At 50.2% G+C, this 20,200-nt stretch overlaps 1 protein-coding gene across 5 annotated transcripts in view; it reads left to right on the top strand.

Moving 5' to 3' along the window:
* The window catches only part of GTF2IRD1 (GTF2I repeat domain containing 1), a 63,392-nt gene that overhangs the window by 37,556 nt on the left and 5,636 nt on the right, over nucleotides 1-20,200 (top strand). For 2 of the 5 annotated variants that reach the window (XM_061470359.1, XM_061470356.1), the window contains exons 11-23: nucleotides 1,007-1,127; nucleotides 4,069-4,106; nucleotides 5,084-5,161; nucleotides 6,875-6,964; nucleotides 7,498-7,557; nucleotides 8,017-8,082; nucleotides 8,693-8,876; nucleotides 10,015-10,073; nucleotides 10,250-10,315; nucleotides 11,131-11,214; nucleotides 11,764-11,947; nucleotides 12,459-12,487; nucleotides 17,548-17,595. In XM_061470359.1, the coding sequence (XP_061326343.1) occupies nucleotides 1,007-1,127; nucleotides 4,069-4,106; nucleotides 5,084-5,161; nucleotides 6,875-6,964; nucleotides 7,498-7,557; nucleotides 8,017-8,082; nucleotides 8,693-8,876; nucleotides 10,015-10,073; nucleotides 10,250-10,315; nucleotides 11,131-11,214; nucleotides 11,764-11,947; nucleotides 12,459-12,487; nucleotides 17,548-17,595 (1,107 nt within the window). The remainder of the gene's footprint in view (nucleotides 1-1,006; nucleotides 1,128-4,068; nucleotides 4,107-5,083; nucleotides 5,162-6,874; nucleotides 6,965-7,497; nucleotides 7,558-8,016; nucleotides 8,083-8,692; nucleotides 8,877-10,014; nucleotides 10,074-10,249; nucleotides 10,316-11,130; nucleotides 11,215-11,763; nucleotides 11,948-12,458; nucleotides 12,488-17,547; nucleotides 17,596-20,200) is intronic. The other 3 variants (XM_061470357.1, XM_061470358.1, XM_061470360.1) reach the window with 3 other exon arrangements.

The raw sequence follows: 20,200 nt of genomic DNA, 5'->3' as shown, positions 1-20,200 counted from the left end.
TTTGCTGCTGCAAGAACAAGATTTGGTCCATAGAAAGCACAAATTAAAAGGAGCCTTTTGGACTTTTGGTAGATAAATAGTGTCTTTAAGGCTCTATATTGGTGCTGCTCCCATTGCCAGAGCCCTGCCCTTCCTTGCAGGCTGGAGCTGAAAGGAAAAAGGCTTCATGTTCCTATGGATGGGATGTTTTCTAGGAGGGTGGGGATATCACGATGACGCTTTGAGACCAGTGAAGGGCCTTTGGCAGCAGCTATTTAACAAGACACCTATGTGGTTTCTGCAGCCTCGTGGTGTAATTTCATTCCCTCCTTCCTCCAGCACTAATCCTTCAGCTCTTTGCTCACCTTCCCTGCCCGATTTTATTTCCTACCCTGCCTTCAGATCATTCTTTTCATCTCCAAGGTCATTGCTGAGGCTTCATTTCGGCTCCTTTCAGGCTGCTGAGGAACAGGGAAGGGGAAGGGGCTGTTTTTCATGGTGACAGGATGCTTTTGTCCCTCTCTGTGTCGCTCCAGCAGAGATTTCTCTCACTGCATGTGGGTTGGGGGTACAGAGCAAGGCTGCTTGTGTCACCACTGCTCTGGGCTTTGCTGAGTTCCTGCCAGTACTGCACATTCCCTCCTTTGGGACAGGGCTCTCCCCACTTCGGGGATGCTCCTGCACCACTGGTCCATGGCCCTCAGCACTGCCTGGCTTTCCCAAACTCTCAGTATCCTATCCTGGCAGCCAGCAGCCCTTTCCAGAGGTGCTCCATCCCTAGCAGGGCTTCCCAGCATGTCCTGGCATATACAGAGGTTTAAACAAGCATTTTGCCATTATTATAATGGCAAACCCAGTGAAAGCTGCACCCTTCTCTTTGCAAGCAGATGAAAACCTGTCCCCCACCCTGACCTCAGCTCTGGGCTTGGGAGGCGGAAACAAGCGGAGGTGGAAAAGCTGCATCGTTTGCATCTCTGGTTGCTAATTCTGGTTCTTGCTTCTCCTTCCAACCTGCACCCAGCACCAGGAAGCAAATTTACCAAAGAGCCAACCAAGCTGGAGCCCTCCAGCCCCCCCGGGGAGATCTCCCCCGAGCCGCACCGTGGGGCTGCGCTGGACCTGGCGGGGACCTCCCAGGCCAACAGCAGGTAAGAGATGCTCCGTCCCCAAAGTGACATCCCTCTAGGGTTGTTTTGGGGTCATTAATGTGCACAGCAGGTTATTGCTTTGAGCATTGGTTGGGGAGGGTGTGATGGGTGCAATTCAGTAAGCTGCAGTCAGGGAGCTGGTGTAGGTAGCGTGGTGGGAAGGTGGGTGGCTAAAAGGGGAGTTGCTTTCCTGCCTCTCTGAAACCCCACTGTGGTGGTACAGCTGGCCAGCACAGGAGGAGGCCAAGCATCCGTGGCCTTTTGCAAGCCAAATTTGGAATCATTGATTTTCATAGAATCGTAGGGGGTGGAAGGGACCTGAAAGCTCACCCAGTTCCAACCCCCTGCCATGGGCAGGGACACCTTCCACTAGAGCAGCTTGCTCCAAGCCCCCTGTGTCCAACCTGGCCTTGAACACTGCCAGGGATGGGGCAGCCACAGCTTCTCTGGGCGCCCTGTGCCAGTGCCTGGGTTGGCTTGCCTGGACCAGGTCTCTGTGGCTGATGTTTTATGCTGTGTATTAGTATCATACACGGGTTGAAATGGTCAGGGTTCAGCACCCCCAAATGCTGTGCTGTGAAGCAGGGCCTTGCACAGAGGCAAGTGGGGGGGGGGGGGGGGCTACCTTGGGTGTCCCTGAGAAACCAGGGCTGGCTGAGTGACTCCAGCCCCTTTCATCAGCTGCGAACTCAGTGCACTGTGTGATTCAGCCCCTTCCAACCATTTAAAACGGGTTGGAGGAATCACACCCTACACGTGCCTGTTTCTCTTCTCAATAACGAAGGGACTGGATGGAAGCCTCATCCGGAGATGTCTGCAATGGGAACTTGGCTGGACTGGGTCCCAGCCTGAGATGCTTCCCTGGAGTGACAGGGAATTAAACCCAAATCTCCAGAATCTCAGCTAAAGCTTAGACACAAAACCATCCTTCAGCCACTTTTTTGCTCTCTGCACCTTGCTGAATCGCTCCATGTCTGGAGGCATTTAGACTCAGGGAGCAGCAGAGCATCCCCTGCACACTGGGTACCAGGGGAAACAGTGATACTTCAGATACCACTGGCCTCTAAGCACACTGCAGGGCTGAAATCTGGCCTGAGGCTCCTCGTTTTCTCCTTCATTTGTTAACATTTGCAATTAGGACGCTTTTATTTTTTGCAACAGAGGATCCCACTGTGCAGTTAAATTGGTGTGACTGGAAACAAGAAGGTGATAGGATGGGATATTAGGGATGCTGAGCTGGTTTCTGCAAAGCAATAGGTAGATAACAAGCTGGGAGCATGCTGGTGGGGTGGGAACCACTGCAGAGCTCCAAGGGTGACCAGAGGCTTGTGATTCCCATACAGCCCTCACTGATGCTGCACTGTCCCCATCTCACCTGCTGCACTCCAGCCCTGGGCCAGGTACAGGTTGCATGGAGCAGTAAAACCACTGTAGAAAACCCTGTGGGGGAAAGCCAGTGTTTTTTAGGGGTGGCTTGGATTTTCCTCCCCATGGTAGTGCTGTGATATGGATGGGCTGGGCTGAGCTGGGCTGGGCTGGGCTAAGCATTTCCACTGGTGTAACCCTGGCACAACCCAAAGAGTCCCTTTAGAATTTACCCTAGTTGTATGTATAGATGCTTTGTTTCTGATTTACTCTGTGTGTGCATGGCCATTGACTTGGGCCATGGACCCTGAGGTTCATATACATTTCTGGTTACAAAGGGAATCATGAATCAAGGGTGTTGCACAGCTTCCTTTGTCTGCCACAGGGGTAAGCTCAACTGTCCCAATGCATTGATAACACCTACCTGCAGGAAAATAGAGCTGGCTATTCAAATCCCACTTTGTTCTTCCTGCAAATGAGAAACCTCTGTTCCCTGGCAGGAGCAGAGCATTCCCATAGCAGTGGTCCACCCAGGTCAGAGTCCAGCTCAGGGCCAGAGGGGTAACACACTCCCCAGGGAAACTCCTCCCAAGTTTCCCTAGTGAAAGGTTGACCCTGACCTGATGTGGGAGAGTTAAAAACCCTTCCCAAGGCTCCCAGGTGTAATATACACAGTACTTCCTAGACCAGAGATCCTTTTTACCCATACCACATTTAGAAGAGCATTACAAGAGCACTCCTGGCTTCCTTTGTGTTGCCTCTAGTTTGTTCTGCTGACGCTGCTGAGTGGATTTAGGTGAGAGAAGTGCTTTTGAACATCTCCCCTGAGCCAGCAGGGATGTGGCGCTGGCTCAGAAGGGTTTTCCTTCCCCCCAAAGGACCAGCATCATGGAGAAGCGTGTTTTTCCAGTGCTGTTCCTTAGTGCCAAAGAGCATTGGTTGTTCTTGTTTAAGAGAGAGACAGACAGCAAATGTGTCCTGAGAATGCAAAATAATCTCATTTGGATGCTGAACACCTTCTGTAAATTCCTAGGCATGTGAAGTTAACTGCAGACGTGAGTTTGGGATAGTGCCCAGTTTTCAGGGGAGAAAAGCTTTGAGCAGAATAAATATTTACCAAATCAATTGACTTTTTTTCCTTCCTCCCTATTTGCTTTAGCTCCATGAGTAACCACATTGTAATGATGCTTTATGCACTCCTCTCTGCTGCAAAGGGTTGGAGTCAGCCAGGTTTTGGGCTTAAAACCCCTCTTGCTTTCAGGAACTCTCTGCTGCAGTTACATCCATCAGTGTGTAGAGGCAGGGCTGCGACCAGCAGTGGTGCAGCAGCAGGAAGGGTTTGGGAGCAGGGATTATTTGCAGAGAAACCTGCAGGCTGTGGCTTTTCCTTGCAGCCACAGATGCTGTGCCACTGCTGGGACCGTGAGTGCAGTGTCCCCAGGGACCTCTCCACAGCCCTTGCCTGGCATCACAGGGGCTGCAGGGTTTCTCCCTCCTGCCAGGGCCAGTCCTATGCTCACCACTGGGTTTGAAGCTCTCTCTTTGACCACTTCTCTTGTCTGCCTTTCCCTTCCAGGTCCGAGAAGTGTAGTGTGTCTGAAAGCTGTGAACCAGGTGAGGAATAATTCATTTTCTCTTGCAAAATAGTGGTATGGGGAGGAGGGCAAAGAGAAAGCTGCCTGCAAAGTAATTTGGATGTGCAGCACCAGTTACCTGTTTGCCCCATGGCATAGTTCTATAAGGACTTTATTCCCATTTGATAGAAGCAGAGATGAAGGCTCTTACCCTGTGACCCTTCAGCTGGGTCCCGAAAGTGAAATAATGAGACTTGAGCATGTTACTGAATGCAAAGCTAAGGGAAGTCTTTAGTCTCTGTGTTCCCTTCTCCCTGAAAGCCACCACAATTGGGTCACGAGGACTCAGTGGTGTCAGTGCTCTGACCCCTGCAAGTGAGAAGGAAATGCTTTTCCCCAGGTTTATGTGCTTGGTCCAAGCACTGAAATGCCACACGGAGCCTCCTTATCCTGCCCGCCCAAGCTGCAATCTGTGACTCAGCCCCTTGTGGTGGATCAGTCCTACTCCAAGTGGGGAGACTGATCTGGAGATAAGAGGCAGCTGGGCTGAACACCACATGTAGCATCCTCCTGGGGCAGCTGGCTTCAAACCATGCTGCATTCTGATGGGATGTGGCTGCAGTCAGCCCTCCCAGAGCACGGGTTTGCCAATGGGCATGCCCCAGGCAAGAATTTGGGAGCATTAAATATGCCTGGAGTGCCCACTGGAGATGGCTCCTGCATCCCCATGAAAGCTTCTTGGTGACCCCGTTCATTTTAAGTGAAGAAAGCCAAGAAATGAGCACATAATGAGGGCTGGCAGCTGGTTTAAGGGCAGCAACAGAGGCCATGCCCATGGGTGCCCTTTGGATACCTCCTTGCCGTTAGCTTGATGCCACTGGGCTACTTACCCAAAGCCTTGTTGCTGCTAGCACTACAGTGGCAGCTGGTCGTGGTTTCCCTGCCTACACTGGCGGGCAGACATGGCACGTTGCTGGTTCCTGTTGGTGATTGCCTTCCATTGCCTTTCCCTGGTAGGTACCTCAGGAGAGCTGGGTGGGATCAGGCAGATCAAAATCGAGCCAGAGGAGGACATCATCCAGATCACAGTGCCAGGTAGGTTCGGGGATACCGGCTGTGTGCAGTGGCCTCTGTGCAGGCAGGGCTACCACGTTGTCTCAGCATTTTGCTTTGAGAAGAGGTGTTTGCAGGGTATCTCCCAGCACAGAAGGTCCTCCCGTGCCCAGTAATGATCTTCCTTCACTGAAAGTCATTTTTAGGGGCGTATTGGGAACGAGGTGGTTTCCTGGGGGCAGTGGAGGATGTTTTAGGGTTCTTTGTTGTTTCTTTCTCCTTCGTTGCTTTTCTATCTTGCCTTTCCCCTGGAGAAAGTGAGCCTGGTTTGCTGCTTTCCTTCACGCACGGGCTTGGAGGATCCCAGGTATCAAGTGCAGGATGTTTTTGGATGAGGTCCTTAAGTTAGAAAAACAGCCTGGTTGGGAAGAGGTCGTAAGAACAAGTTTAATCTTAAACACGTGCTGAAAACATGTTGGAATTGGCAGCACTGATGAGTACCCCTAGAGAGGTCGGTGGTGATGGAGACGAGCAGTGGGGTGCTTGAGGGGCAGCTGGGAGTCATTTTCCACTTACCTGACCTGGACAGCACAGCAAATGGTAGGATGATCCTCAGAGTTTAATGAGTGGCTAGTTAGCAGTCTGCATCTGCAGTGTGCTTTACAAACATTAATTAATAATCTCACCAGAATGAGGGCAGCCACAGGACTCCCAGTGTGCCCAAGGGCAAGCGATGCTGGGGTCAGCAGTGATGCCCAGCCCCAGCGCACCGGTGCAATCTCTGTTGCACCCAAGCTCTCACAGTCCCCTTACTGCAGTGATATTTGGGAGTCACTCCAGGTTTATTGTAGAATGGACTTAACCTACAGTTAATATAGCGGGAAGAGAAGGAACAAAGTATAGTGGTAGATCAAACATTTTAATTTTCAGCTTGGCAGCTAATGGAAGAGAAGAAAGCTAATACGTGGTGAGCCGGCGGGCTGTGTGAGGAGGAGGAGGAGGTGTTACCGCTTTGGTGCCGGGTAGACCATGCTTCAAGACCAGAGTCTACCTTTTCTTACCTTGTTTGAAGCTCGAGTTCAATCAGAGGGAGTACAGCTGAGGGCAGGGAGGAGGATTAATAGAAAAGAGGTGCTCACCTACAGGGAGAAATTGATGAAATTTGGATTATTTATCCTGTGAGGTGATGATTAAGAAGTGACCTGATTGAAGTATTTAAACTAGCTGGAGGTTTATTTAAAGCTGAATTTGGAGAGCTCTTTGAGGGTGTTGGAGAGCCCAGCATTAGGGGAGGTGGGTTTAAATGAAGAGGGCATGCAGATTACGTAAGGGAAACCAAGGAGGTATGATTTTATGGAGGAGGGCAGCATTAGTGGAATGGCTTTCCCCAGTGGAGTGGCCAAGTCAAACAGCATTAGCTTTTTAAGCCAAAATTGAGTGTCTTGCTGGAATTAAGCCAAGTAAATAGTTTTGAACTATTTTTGCTCTTCACCTTCCACAGAGGTTAGGAAGAGATTTTTCCTCCTTTGGGCTGAGAGGTTGGGTGTGTTTCAGGGACAAGCTCCGGTTGGTCCCAGAGAAGAAGAAGGCAAATGCACCCCCGAAGCTGCTCCTGATGTGGAGCCATAGTGTGTGAGGCTCCTGGGAGCAGGGTGCCCTTCGCTCAGCCCTTACTAATGGGCCCAGACCCTCTGAACCCTGTTGTGGGGATGGTTTTCCCCCATATAAAAGCTGCCCATGGGGTTTTGTCTGCAGACCCATCGCCTGGCTCGGATGAGATGCACGACCCAGTGCCCGCGCACGTGCCCTCGGAGGAGCCCAGCTACGTCATAGAAACAGTGGCAGGTACCAGAAATGAAGATGTAGGAGATCCCGTGCATGGGGACACGAGAGGTTGTGCATGTGTCCAAAATGAGTGAAGCCATTTATGAGCCAAGGTGATGGAGGTAGACCCACTTCCACTGTCATGGCCTCAATCAGCCCAGCTGGGAGCTCCAGTAGACAACTTGGTGGCTTTTCTGGCACTGCCACCCCATCCCAGGCCCTCTCCATCCCCAGCATGCTGCAAACCCCAGCTCATGACTGGGATTTACCTGGGGGAATGGTGCCAGCACTGTGCCTGCCTTTGCTCCTGCTGGGTGCTGGATCTCTCCCAGGAAGCCCACACTGAAGGGCAAGCATACCTCTAGGATGTAGAGATGGGTTTATCCTGCTTATGCAGCTCCTGGCATGATGCTAACCAGCCCGAGCCTGTCCTGGGGGGAATGCTCAGAGCTTAGGGAGCTGAAGGGGCAGTTGGGTGACTGCAGGGGACCTGGAGAACTTCTGCTCATGGCTGGTCTGGTTTTGCTTTTGCTAACCCTCCCCTTCCTCATTAGGGACAGAAAAGGGGCCCAGTGAGGAGTCGCGACATGAAGAAAAACAGATGGAGGGATCAGGTGAGTGAATGTTGAACCCTGAGCATTGCCCATCATAGCAAGTTTTGGAAAGCTGGATAAACACAGAAGTATTTTGGGTTGGGTTTTGTGGGTTTCCTACATCATCAGCAAAGCATTCTGCCTCCAAAAAGGCTCAGCACAGAAGGGCGCTGCCATGTTCCTGGGCTCAGTCCTCCCCGCTCTTGCCCAGATTTACTTTTCCCCCTATTTTTTTGCCTCCTTGCTGTTATCACACCACTGTGGCAGGAGCAATGCTGCCTTTCCTTGCTCAGGGATGAGCTTGGACGCAGCTGCCAGCGATTGGCACTGATTTGGGAGGCATGAAGAGTGCACAGCCAGCTCTGACAGAGCTCAGGGGCTGTTCACCTGTGCTGTGCATTGCCTACCCCAGAGGAAGCTGCTTTCTCAGAGCATTTCTCTCCTTTTCTTTTTTCTTCTTTCCTTCTTTCTCTATTTCAGACGGTATAGGAGATGTTTTAAGTCATTTGAGGAAACAAGTCGAGATTTTGTTCAACACAAGATACGGTAAGATGGTCGTTAACACACACACATCATGCTGAGCACCGGCCTCGGCCGTGGGGAGCTCCTAATTGCTCAGAAATGTCACCTGCCGTTTCCAAACCAGCAGCTGAGTAAAGGTGTAATCTAATTTGTTCATTTGCTATCTGCTGGGCTTACAAATGCATTTGAAATCTCCCTGGGCCTTGTTATTGCAACTCTTCCCCCTTGGTTTCTTTGATGCCTTTTCGCTGGCTGTAGCCCAGGAGTTGCTGCTGTGGCTTTCAGCCCCCAGGCACGTTCTTTTCCTTCATCTAGCAGAGGGACATCCATGAGGTCTGGACGTGGGGTCCCATTGCCTTGTGGAGAGGTGCTTGCAAGCTTTATAGAAAGCCCCCTTATTTGTGCCACCAAAAGGCAGGCTGTGTTAATACAGCAAATTCTGAAGCCAGCTTCAGGTGGCTGCCTGGCTCCATGCTTCCTCTTGTGTCCACCAGCGTCAGGGACATCTCCACCAGCCACAGAGTAACAACAAACACCCCAGAAACCAGTTCAACCTTCCCACTGGCAACATGTCACTGCTGCTTTGACTCAATGTGGAGGTCCAGCAAACTAATGACATTCTATGTCCATGCAGCGAAAGCCATAGGAATATCAGAGCCGGTCAGAGTTCCCTACTCCAAGTTCCTGATGTACCCTGAGGACCTCTTTGTCGTGGGCTTGCCAGAGGGCATCTTGCTGCGGCGCCCCAACTGCTTTGGGATTGCGAAGCTCAAGAAGATCTTGCAAGCGAGCAACAACATCCAGTTTGTCATTAAAAGGTAAGGCGGGTGGAGTGGCCGTCCCATGGAGAGGATGTTCCTGCTTGGAGCTCCTGCTGCTGTGCAGCGTCCTGGAGAGCATCCATCACTTTGTCACCTTCAATAAATATACTTGATTAGAAGCCACCAAGGGTTGTTGCCTTGTTGGACCATCCCTGAGAGGCAGCGATGGTGTTGTCATCTCTCCCTTGGTGTCTTTTGGGGTTTTAACTCACTTTTGCAAAGGTTTGGCCACAGCAGCAGGAAACATCCAGGGTAGGTGAAGGAACCAGAGCTTTTAACCTTCGAAGAGCCCAGGTATGGGGCAAGAAGAGGCATTGGGAGCCCCAGAGGGTTTTCCTATAGGAAGTGGCTCCAGCTGAGGTCGAAACGTGCACATGGGATGCTGTGGGCATCAGGGAGGATGCTGTCCTTGTGCTGGGGAGCAGAGGGTGTCATAGGAGCTGGTGGAAGACTCTGAGAAGCCAAGACCAACCTAACACAACGGCATTGCCCTCAGAGAGGGAGCAGAGATGGATTTAGAAATGTCTTTAGGTGTTCTGGGGGGTTTCCCACCCAAATGCTGACTCTGGCTCCCTTGCAGAGGAGAGAGCTAGCACAACCTGTGTGGTGGGGGCCTGAAACAGAAGATGAGCGTTGAGAGCTTGGAGGTTTTGTGGCGTCAGACCAGCAGCTCCCAGGCCATCCCAGTTGGAGTTTCTCCCATCCCAGACCCAGTTCTCTGTGACGCAGCTTCTGCACAGCTTGTAATGAGCCCTGATACCTCCTCGCTGTGCACTTTTAGCGTTGGATACCCAAGTGACAATTTTGAGGGCAGTTGTGTGTTGAAAGCAGCTGTGCTCAGCATCTCCCATCCCCACGAGACATGGACCTCATGTAGCTGCTCACTTAAGCTGCTCAGCCATCTCCAGCTTAATCTCGTCCCAGGGAGCGTTGTGTCAGCTCACTAAAGAGTCTGTTGGCGTAAAAATTACGTCCAAAGTTCCCCTGCTGCATTGCAGGAGCTTTCAAATGGCATGAGGCAGACACGGGCAGCGGTTTGTGGCTGTGGGAGCGTTATCCCGGGGGCTGCTGGAGCAGCGGGGTGCCGCTGGCTGGGAGCTCACTCACGTGCCCTCTGCTTCATCCTGTTTTCCAGACCGGAGCTGCTGACGGAGGGCGTGAAGGAGCCGGCGTCGGACAGCCCGGCAGCCAAAGGTAGGCTGCGAGACGCCCGGCAGCCGGGCCGTTAAGGACTAGGTAGGAGAGGAGTGAGAGCGTTTTCCTTCTCTTGCCTTCCCTCCCCTCCTCGGTTTATGGCTGGAACCCCCTGTCCTGTGCATCCCATGTGGCAGCACCATGAGTCCTAATTCCTCTTTTGTCCCCTGTAACAGCCACCGGCGAGAGGGACTCAAGCGAGGTGCTGCTGGAGGATGCTGTGAAGAGGCAGGGCTTTCAAGGTGAGGGCATGGAGGCATCTGGGGTGGGGGGTGAGGCAGAGCCCTCATGGTTGTAGGGGCTGCGTAGAGCAAAGAGATGGAAAGGGGTGGCTATGGGGTGTTGAGGCTTAGTGTGTTGGCAGAGGAGCAGGGCAGGGATGGGAGGGAGGAGAAGAGGGGAAAAGAGAGGAGGAGATGTTGGGTAGGAAGGACAGGCAACCAGAAGACAGGGCGGGCAGGCCCATAGGTCCAAGGAAGAAGCTCAGCGATGGTGCCCTAATTAAACCAGCTTTGCTTATCTCGCCGTCTGACCTTGGGAGACACATAATGAAGTTTCCAAGCCTCAGGGTTTGCCTTTTCTGGGGCTTTTTCCACCTGGGTGATGTTTGTATAAACACTGATCCCGCCATGGTGGCTCCACTGAGGGGAGAAGCAATGGTGAGAAGCCCATGGGCTGGGGAGCAAGCACTGCCCTGCTCGAATATCCCCTTTCCGGGGCCATCACGGCCTGCAAGGGCTTGCAGGGAGGGACAGGGGCTTTTCACAGGCTTTGGCTTTTCAGAGAGGCTTTGGAGTGTGATTTGTTTTAACACTAGTAATTATCACAACTGAATCTTCGATTTCGTGCCGCTTTTATTCTTAGCAAACAGGCAGGGGAAAAAAAAACGCCGTATTTCTGTTTAGATTATTTTTAAGGACTTTGAATGGCCCACTCCAGAGATTAGCTAATTGCAAGATAAGGACTTTCCTATAATTAGAAAATGGCATTACTTAAAAGTCACAGAGTGCCTTTTAATTTACCAGCAGAAGTCCATAATTGTTTCTTTATTTCACAGAAAATTATGATGCCAGACTTTCCAGAATAGACATCGCTAACACACTGCGGGAGCAAGTACAGGACCTGTTCAATAAGAAATATGGTGAGAAACCAGGGGGGAAGTTCTTCATATTCTCTTCTTATCCCCTTCTACTATTTTCTCCCTATCCCTCCTCTCAATTCCTCCTTGCCTGGTGCTTTCTCTCACCTCCCCATTGAGTGGCTGCACCTCAGAGGGAATGGTGGGTCTGGGAATTAGTGCTCTTTCCTGCAAGTGCTTGGCGGAGTCCATGATAGAGAGCACTGGAGGACAAGTAGGTGATGCTTCTCCTGTCACTAGGGCATCTACCCGGGCTCTGCGGGGCACTCTGCAGCCTCCCTGCCCAGCATCTTGATCAGTCAGGGAAGGGAAATGCTGTTATCCCCATTTCCCAGGCATGGGTGAGACTCATGTGTTTCTCAGGTACCCACAAGACCAATTACTTGCAAGGAAATGTGTAGCCTCCATCCTGCAGCCAGACCTCAGAGAAGGAATGTGCCTACAGAGTTACCTCCAAAGAATGTCCCAATGCATTGGGATGGAGCCAGAGCAGGGGTGGAAGTGGCATCCCACGTGTTTACTGCTTACTTACTGCTCACTTCTCTCTCGCAGGTGAGGCCTTGGGGATTAAATACCCCGTGCAAGTGCCATACAAGCGGATCAAGAGCAACCCGGGGTCAGTGATTATAGAGGGGCTGCCCCCCGGGATCCCCTTCAGGAAGCCGTGCACCTTCGGCTCGCAGAACCTGGAGAGGATATTGGCTGTCGCCGATAAAATCAAGTTCACCGTGACAAGGTACGTGGTGAGAGGTGTCACACTGCCAAGCAGGAGGGGGAGAGGAGGGAACAGCACCCCCAGCATTGCCAGCCCCACTGGGGTAGGGCTGTACACATTGCCAGCCCCTTAGACAGCAGTTAAGTCGGCAGCTAATGCTTTGGCAGAAACCCACTGCCCATTCGTGGCAGGGTCCCGTGGGTTTTGCAGCCAAAGGGGATGGACGCAGGTTTGAAGGGAAAGGCACTTAATCAGTGTCAGGGAAAAAACCTGGTTTTAAGAGTGGCTCCATCACCTTCTCACTGGGCCATGCTGCCTGTCTTGCCCACCAGGCATGTGCTGCCCTGAGCACGGCCATAAGGACCCTGTCCCTGCAGAGCTCCTGATGGTCCTGCACCAGTCATGGTACAGCATACAAAGGACAGGCTGATCCCCGACCTGCCCCGTGCCTCAGAAGGATGCTCAGTCTGGGTGTGCTGGCTTCCACGTGGCTTTTCATTTTAAAACTCCTTTTTTCCTTATTTTTTCACAGGCCTTTTCAAGGACTCATCCCCAAACCCGGTAAGAGATGATGCCTTTTTGTTTAAGCACTGTATATGATAACTGTTTAGTGGTGGTCAGGGAGTCGTGAGCTGTGGATGGTGAACAAGAATTCAGCTGGAGGAAGGCTGACCTCACTTTCCTGGGCTTCCTGCTTCGGTTTTGTTGGTGTTTGGTGCATTTATTGAAGTGCCCCTGACTGAAACAGCATCACCCCTCGGTACTGCTGCTGTTCCCTTGAAATGACAGCATTTTTCAGGAGCTAATCTAGGGCAGGGATCTGTGTGCTGTATTTAAGAAAGCACCTGCTTTCTTCAGCATTTTCTTAAAATAAATTAATGTTGCAGTGAGCTGGCGGGTTCAGTGGCAAGGGAGAGTCGTAGGAAGGAGGTGGTTAACCACAGGTCTGCATTGAGCTCCAGCAGTACGGCAGTGTAATCCCTCTCCAGCTTGTGGGCATCCCATGTGGAGATACACCAGGAGCAACGTGGAGAGGGGAGGATGGGGTTTGCTCCATAGCAAACTGTGGAAACCACCACCCGGAGACGTGTCCTTCCCTGTGCCTTGCTGCAGTAGCTCTGTCTCTCGCTTCTAGGCTGCCCAGCAAAGAGAACTGCTATCAGAAATGTGGGTAAAAACCTGCCTCAGTTCTAAATGTCTGTAATTACAACTGTTGGAAGAGCACAGATGGATGCAAAAAATGTTGTCACTTTTATTGATGGCTTCCCATTTTCTTGGCCAGCTTCCATGAGGATGGCGCAATTTGGGGAAGACAGATATGACAGAGAGGAAAACATTTATATGCCCTTAGTTGGAACAGCAAAAAGGTGTTAGACACCCGAGCGGGCCCTAACAAAAGGTGAAGCTGTCTGAGAGATTCAGTCCAGGGCATGGTCCATGTGTTGACCCCCTGCATCCCTGTGTATGGCCCGGCCCAGGTGATGGGGAGGTCTCCTGAGACCTCTGTGAATTTTGGCCTGAGATTTCCTGTCCCTTGGTCCTAAGCAGCAAGATGCTGACTTGCATTGGCAAGGCCTTAAAGGAGCCCTCAGAAATGCAGAACTCTGCTTTTCCATGGAATTACACGGCTATAACAGCGGAGCAAGCTGGGGATGTATCTGCTCCTCCAGCCGCATCTTGTCTTCTCGTCCCTCCGCTGTGATCGGTATAATTATGTTAAGAGACGCTGATCTGACACAAATCACACCATTAACAAAGGAGCACATCAGAAGGCAAATACTTCAACCTGCCAGCTGGCTGGGAAGCGCAGCCTGCTAAATAGAGATGTAGAGGAAATTGATTTTCTTTTTACCTCCTTCTCCAGCTGAACGCTCCCACCACAGCCTGGCCCATGCCGGCACAAACACACAGACATATTTTATTCTGTGTATTGTGGTACCTGAGAGAGCTCGGGAGGAGGTTGCAGCATCCCTGCTGGGCTGAGTGCTTCATGCCCTCTCCTTCCACAGGGGTTTTAAATGAGAGCAGTCACAGGTGACTGCTTGACATCTCAATTTGTTATAGACTATTTCATATATTTGCTAAATCCCCAGAGACAATTCCAGGACTTATAATTATTTTCTACCACCAGAATGTCTCCTCAAGAAAAAAGCTGTTTGTATTTTGCCCCACAAAAAATCCCCATTGACAGCAATTAACCTCTCATCTGCTTTTCCATCCCATTACAGTGAAGTGGATGGTGGCAGTGCAGTGGTACATTCACTGCCTTGGCTTTGATCGCTCTTCATCTGCCTTAACAAAATTAATGATTTTCAAATAGCCACAGATCATTAAAAATTTAAATTTAAGAGTGTTCTTTTTACCTCAGACTTGTGTAGTAAAGTCTTGCCATGTAAAATGAAGAGCAGCAGCAGAAGTGCGTGCTTGGCATTGAGGCAAAATCAATGAAAATCACTTTTCGCCGAGGAGCGTTAAAATGCAAGCAATAGTTACTCCCAAGCAGGCTGGCATTGCAAAGGTGTCTAAAAGCTGGAAAGCCCAGGAGATGACTATCCATACAAGGGAAGTTATGGGTTTTGTGGATTATTTTGGCCAAAAATTGCATGAAAAGCACACAGTTTAAGGGAAAAGCGAAATTTAATATCACTTTGATGTGATTTTAGTTGCCCTTAGGTTAAATTATGGGGTTTCATTTGCTTTAAACAAGTTGTGCACCTCCTGCATTGCAAAGAGCATCCCAGATAACTGCCGGACTGCAGCGGACCGGCCTCCTCCTCTCCCTTTCTGGGGACACCCATTTTGTAAGTGTGACAGAAACAGCTAAAAGGATTTCAGTATAATCTGAGCACCTCACATGCTTTTTTCTCAAGGTAATCATAATTTCTCTCTTGAGACAGTATCTCCCCTCAATGGGTCGCAATGGCCGGTGGTGAGGCTGCTAGCACAGAGGTGGATGGGGGTCTGCAGGGATGCTGTTTGCAGAAGAAGGTGGTTTTTGGGGGCAGGGAATGAGGCTGGTTTTTGGTAAACTAAAGCTAGTGGTGCTCCCCAGTGCCTGGAGGAGGTCAGTGGCTGCAACTCCCTTGTGTAATACAGATTTGAAGCCTTTCAAAGGTGGGATGATGGCACTGGGTCACCAGTGCCTCTGCCAGAACTTCACTGGTGTCTCCCCAGGGGCCTTAACCCAGGATCACAGCCCTCCTGGCACCCAGAGAGCTTCCTTTTGATTCCCGGTTTCTTTTCTCCCTATCACTGATCTCTGCTTTGCAGAAGAGACCTTCAAAACCCCTTTCTGAATGATCTTCCAGCATTAAACCAGAAGTAAGCGAGCAGGGGTGAAGCTCCAGCGCTATAAACGCAGCGCTTTTCTTCTTTCCTGAGGCACAGAGATACAAAACAGGCTTAATTTGAGCCTTTGGAAAAAAAATAAAATCAAGCATAAGTAATGTAGCACACACACAAACAATCTTTCTGTATATTAATTTTTATGTGCTTTGATTGAAAATGTACACCAGCTCCATCTGTCCTATTCCCCAAGCTCCCTACCACCCTGATAGATTATTTCCCATACTCCAATTAATAAAGTAGGGCAGGCAGTGTTCTTTAATTAAGAAAACCACACATCCAGGCATCCTTTTTAGATGTATATTTTTTTTTTTTAATCACAAGAGCACAATCCTCAAGACTTTGATGAGATGTGCCTTGCCTTAGAAACTCCTAGCAAGACAAAAAAAGAGGGAAGTGCTTGGTGGGGCAGTGATGGAAGTTGAGTGCGTCTTGCTCCATCACCGGGTTGTTTTTTGAAGTCCCTGCTCCCCTCCCTTCATCCCCGAGCCCTAGTGTTTAACTCCTATGGGAGCAGCCAGGTTATGTTTCCTTCTGATCCACCTTCCTGTTAATGGGGTGAATGAATTCTTTAGTGTACAGCTGGTGTTTCCAGTCTGAAGGTGAAGATTCAAGCAGGTAGTGTGAATGGCTTCAAAGCATCTTTGTGATTCCAAATACCTTTTTCTTTGCTTATTTTTTGTCTCCTTTTCCCTTTCGTTTGCGTGAGTAGCATCCAATGAGAACACAAGACCGTTGCTCCAGCTCATCCCACCCCTCGTGTTTGCTTTGCTCTTGCTTCCACCCCGCTCCCTGCCAGCCTCGTATCCTGCTGTGTCCTTCAGAGACCCCAAATCCCCCCATTTTTCAGGGTTCTCAACACATAGCAAGCTGGGTAGCTCTCCATCCCGGCTGTGGTCCAAAATGAGGGATGCACTTACTCCATACATCGCATCATGGCTGTGAGCCTGGTGATGCCTCCCATGGTTCAGGCTGAGCAGCACATGTGGGTTCCCAGGAGAAGAAATGTTAATTATCTTTCTTAAGCAGCATGATTTGATAACGGCACCTTGAAACCTTCACCTTTGAGTTGCCATTAACCAAATGAAAAGCTGGGCTGCCCTCCCTCAAATGTTTGTTTCGTGTTGGAAAGATGCTGCTGCATGCTTCTGTTCCTTGCTTCTGCCTGCCTGCAATCTGCCTGCGCTCCTGCCATGCTCTTGCCTGCATTCTTGCTTGATGGGAGCTCTGCCAAGGTCTTGTTCTTTCTAGGCTTGGACTGTACCCTGGCTTTGCTAGCATGACCCATCTGCATCTCTTCCCCTTTTCACTGCGTATTAACCTGAACATTTTGTGCAGTGGGTGCTGCCCGTAGGGTGTCACACAGCAATGTGAGGGACCCAGGCGACGGGCAGCATCACTTATTTTCTGTCTGGGTCCTGCTGCAGCCACCAGCCACTTAGAGCAGGACTTGTGTGCCTACAGTGCAGGGTCTGGCTCAGCGCCCCAGCTCACCATGAGCTGCACAAAACTTCAGTGCCTCCAGCTGCCCCATGCAAACCCCTGTTTGCAGCAAGAGCAAGAAGCAGCAAGAGCCTCCCCGCTGAGCCCCTTTCCTCACCCTGGTGCTGTCACCCACAGCCCCCATCCTCCTTGCCAGCTTTGTCATAATGAGCCACTTCATTCCTCCTTTTGCCCATGATGCAAATCCTTGTCCTAGCCCTGTTTCTGCTGCTTTTCCCCAGGAAATTCATTTCTTTTTGATATCATGTCTCTTTGGAGTCGGTGGTGAGTGCCAGCCTCTCCTTAGGGATCCCTTTATCTCCCATTTTCCCCCATTGCTGCAGATCTGACACAATTTCCCTGTTTGCTTTTCATCTGCTTGAACCTCACATAGTTTACCTCCTCAGGCACTGGTGTGGCTGTGCAGCACAACTACTGCTGCTTTGGCAGGGACCGTAAATGCTTCAATTCCCTGAGCACGTGTGGACCTCAATCTGCTCAGGTGTAAAGTGTAGCTTGAGGGATGCTTGTGGGCTCAAGCACATCCCGAAACAGGTCCCTGGTGCGGATGGAGAGCCCAGCCTGCCCTCCCAGCTCACCAGGCAGTTATTTAGCTACTGAAAGCATCTCTGTACCAAGGGGCCTCAGGACCGGAGGAATTTACACTCTTAGGGACAGTGTCATCCTGGGTTTTGCTTTTATTTGTGACCACAAAACCAAGCTGCAGCACTCATGGCTCTCTTTTTCTTTCTCTCTCCTTTTTTTTTTTTGTGTTCTTTTAACTTGCACTGTAGCCCCTAGACGGATAACATCCTTGGAAAAAGCCTACGCTGCCTTGAATGGTACGTAGCTCAGTTGATGTATCGTAGATGGTAGCAGACAAGAAATGCACTTGCGTTTTAATTTGGGAATGAAAGTGTCTTAAACCCCCAAATTTCAGGTATTGTTTTTTCCTCTCTGCTCTGCTTCCCTGTGATACCAAGAACTGAGCGATGCAGGATTTGTTTAACAGTATTTTATTGTTGTTATAAATCCCCTCCGCATTTCTAAGCACTGTTGCTGTAGTCCCTGGGCATCGGTGCTGGTTCTGCTCCAGCCAAGCCAACCTGCCGCATTATCCTGTTTATCCATGAATCCGATCAATTAATTTGTTAAAAAATCCACTTGCCATTCACAAGGAGAGCTTGCAAAGATTTGGGTTGGAGGTTTTTTGCTTTGCTTTAGTACCTACCCTGGGCCAGGGTTAGGGTGTAGTCATGTAAGAGATTTAACATATATACTCATTTACAGGGTTAAAGCATAGCTCACCTGCGTATCTAAGGGCACATTGTGCTCTGGCAGATCCAGCTTTAGTCCCATTAGCTGGGATTCTGGCTGCGTGTCTAGATGGTAATTGCCTGCTCCTGCAAGTTTATAGCTCTGCTTTGAAAACATGCATATGTTGAGCTAATTCTAACTGTATTTAATCCTGAGTTACTGTGGAATAGCCTCAGCAAAGTCAGCAGATTTATTCTGGATTTACACAGGGATGTAATTGAATTGCACCCATTGAAGCTGGGGGGGGGGGGGGGGTGGAATAGGTGTGTTTTTATCCTCTTAAGATTCAGGGCCAGATCCTAACCGCTGTAAGCAGCCAGCTGCATGTTTCCTTGACATGATTGTGATTGCCCAAAGAAGGGACCTGAGCTGCTTTCCCGGTTGGGATGTGTTGGGCAGTGGCTGTTTTCCTGATGAAATGGGCTATGTGCTGGGTGTTGGGATAGCAGAAGGTTGTTACTTGGCTTGCTGGCCAGGTGGAGGATATGCATGGCCTGGAGCAGCACCTTGGGATGCTGGTGGTGGCATGGGAAGAGGAAGGCTCTCCCAGGTACCCTGCCCGGCCATGCCATGGCTTCACCACTGAGATCAGGGCACTGCACGTGGCATCATGAACCCAGACAGAACCATTGTTTATCCGTGTTATACCTTGGATTTGGTTTTGTTGTGGTTTGATAAAGTCACTAGAAGAATAGGTGGTGGTTTGGATCCTGTTGTCAGCAACAGACACCTAAACCCTATTTTTAATAACTGCTAAATGTGACTTGGTATTTCAATAAGAAATGTTGAGCTCTAACAAGTCACAGAATCCCAGACTGGTTTGGGTTAGAAGCTTAAAGCTCACCCAGTTCCAACCCCCTGCCATGGGCAGGGACAGCTTCCACTAGAGCAGGTTGCTCCAAGCCCCTGTGTCCAACCTGGCCTTGAACACTGCCAGGGATGGGGCAGCCACAGCTTCTCTGGGCACCCTGTGCCAGTGCATTACAGGGAAGAATTTCTTAAGTTCTAATCCAAATCTACCCTCCTATTGGAGTCCTATTGGAAAAGAGAAAATGGTGCTTTAAGAATGTGGCCACCGGTGTATAAGTGCCTGTGGAGTGTAGGGGCCCTTGCTTCAGACAAGTAGGATTGGGGAAGAAATAAGTCAATCAACTGGCTACTTTGTAAAATTAAATATATATATATATATGTAAAATAACTCAGAGCTGAACCAGCAGCATGCATAAACCTGCTTATGGGAAGAACTCAGCACATTCCACGGGTGCCAGTGGCTTCCCTGAGTCGATTACTTCCCAAAGCAAGATGAAGTCTCTTGCCTGGAGAGCCGCCTGGGGATGAAGGGGCAGGTCCCCAGGAAGCGGTGCCACCAGCCAGATCCTCTCTGGCTTCTCTGTTGTGTGTGCTCAGTTCCATGTTTTCTGTGGGATTTGTTTGTGTCCTTGGATGGAAATTAGGGAGTTCTGCCCACCACAAGGTGGAAAAATCACCCCCTTGGGATCTCATTTCTTGCACTTGGGTCTCTCGGGGCATGAGCGGAAGGGAAAGAGCTGCTGCGTTTTGCAGCCCCAGAGAACTAAACGAGTGAGAACACAGACTTTTGGTGTTTCTTTGTCTGCTACCATCTACACATCCGCATGGGTGTGTATCCACAGCCCAGAAACTGAGCATCAATGACAAGGAAGTCACAGAGGGAGCCCGCAGGGTTTGCCCCGCTGGCTTGCCATGGCCTCACGAGCAGAACCACAAGGCAAGGTCTTGGTTCTTGAAACCAGGGCTCCTTGGCAACATTTATGTGATTTTGATTTTGATTTATTTATTTATTTATTGCTCCCTCCCATTCAAGCTGCTTTGTTGCCATTTCTGGTTTTGAAGCACAACTTGGCCCTGAGGTTCTTTTGCAGAAACTTCTCCTTTTTCCTTTTCCTAGTTATATCCTGATAAAATTAATGTTGTCCAGGTGGAGAGGAGCCATTTTTGAGGCCATACTCTGCAGTAGCAGGGTGTGGAGACTGAACAGTGCCAGCTTCTCTGCAGCACCCTCAGTGGTGGGGTGGCAAGGCCAGATGTGATTTCTGCTGGGCTCTGTGCAGGCAGGGACTCACATCAGGTTTTCACCTTGTATTTAAAACA

Source organism: Pezoporus flaviventris, unplaced genomic scaffold (assembly GCF_033815535.1).
Source record: "Pezoporus flaviventris isolate CSIRO_AGI_PZ_B2104156 unplaced genomic scaffold, CSIRO_AGI_Pfla_v1 ptg000063l, whole genome shotgun sequence".
Taxonomy (NCBI): Eukaryota; Metazoa; Chordata; class Aves; order Psittaciformes; family Psittacidae; genus Pezoporus; species Pezoporus flaviventris.
The sequence above is the reverse complement of the archived record's forward strand: the minus strand, read 5'-3'. Positions and strand labels throughout refer to the sequence as shown.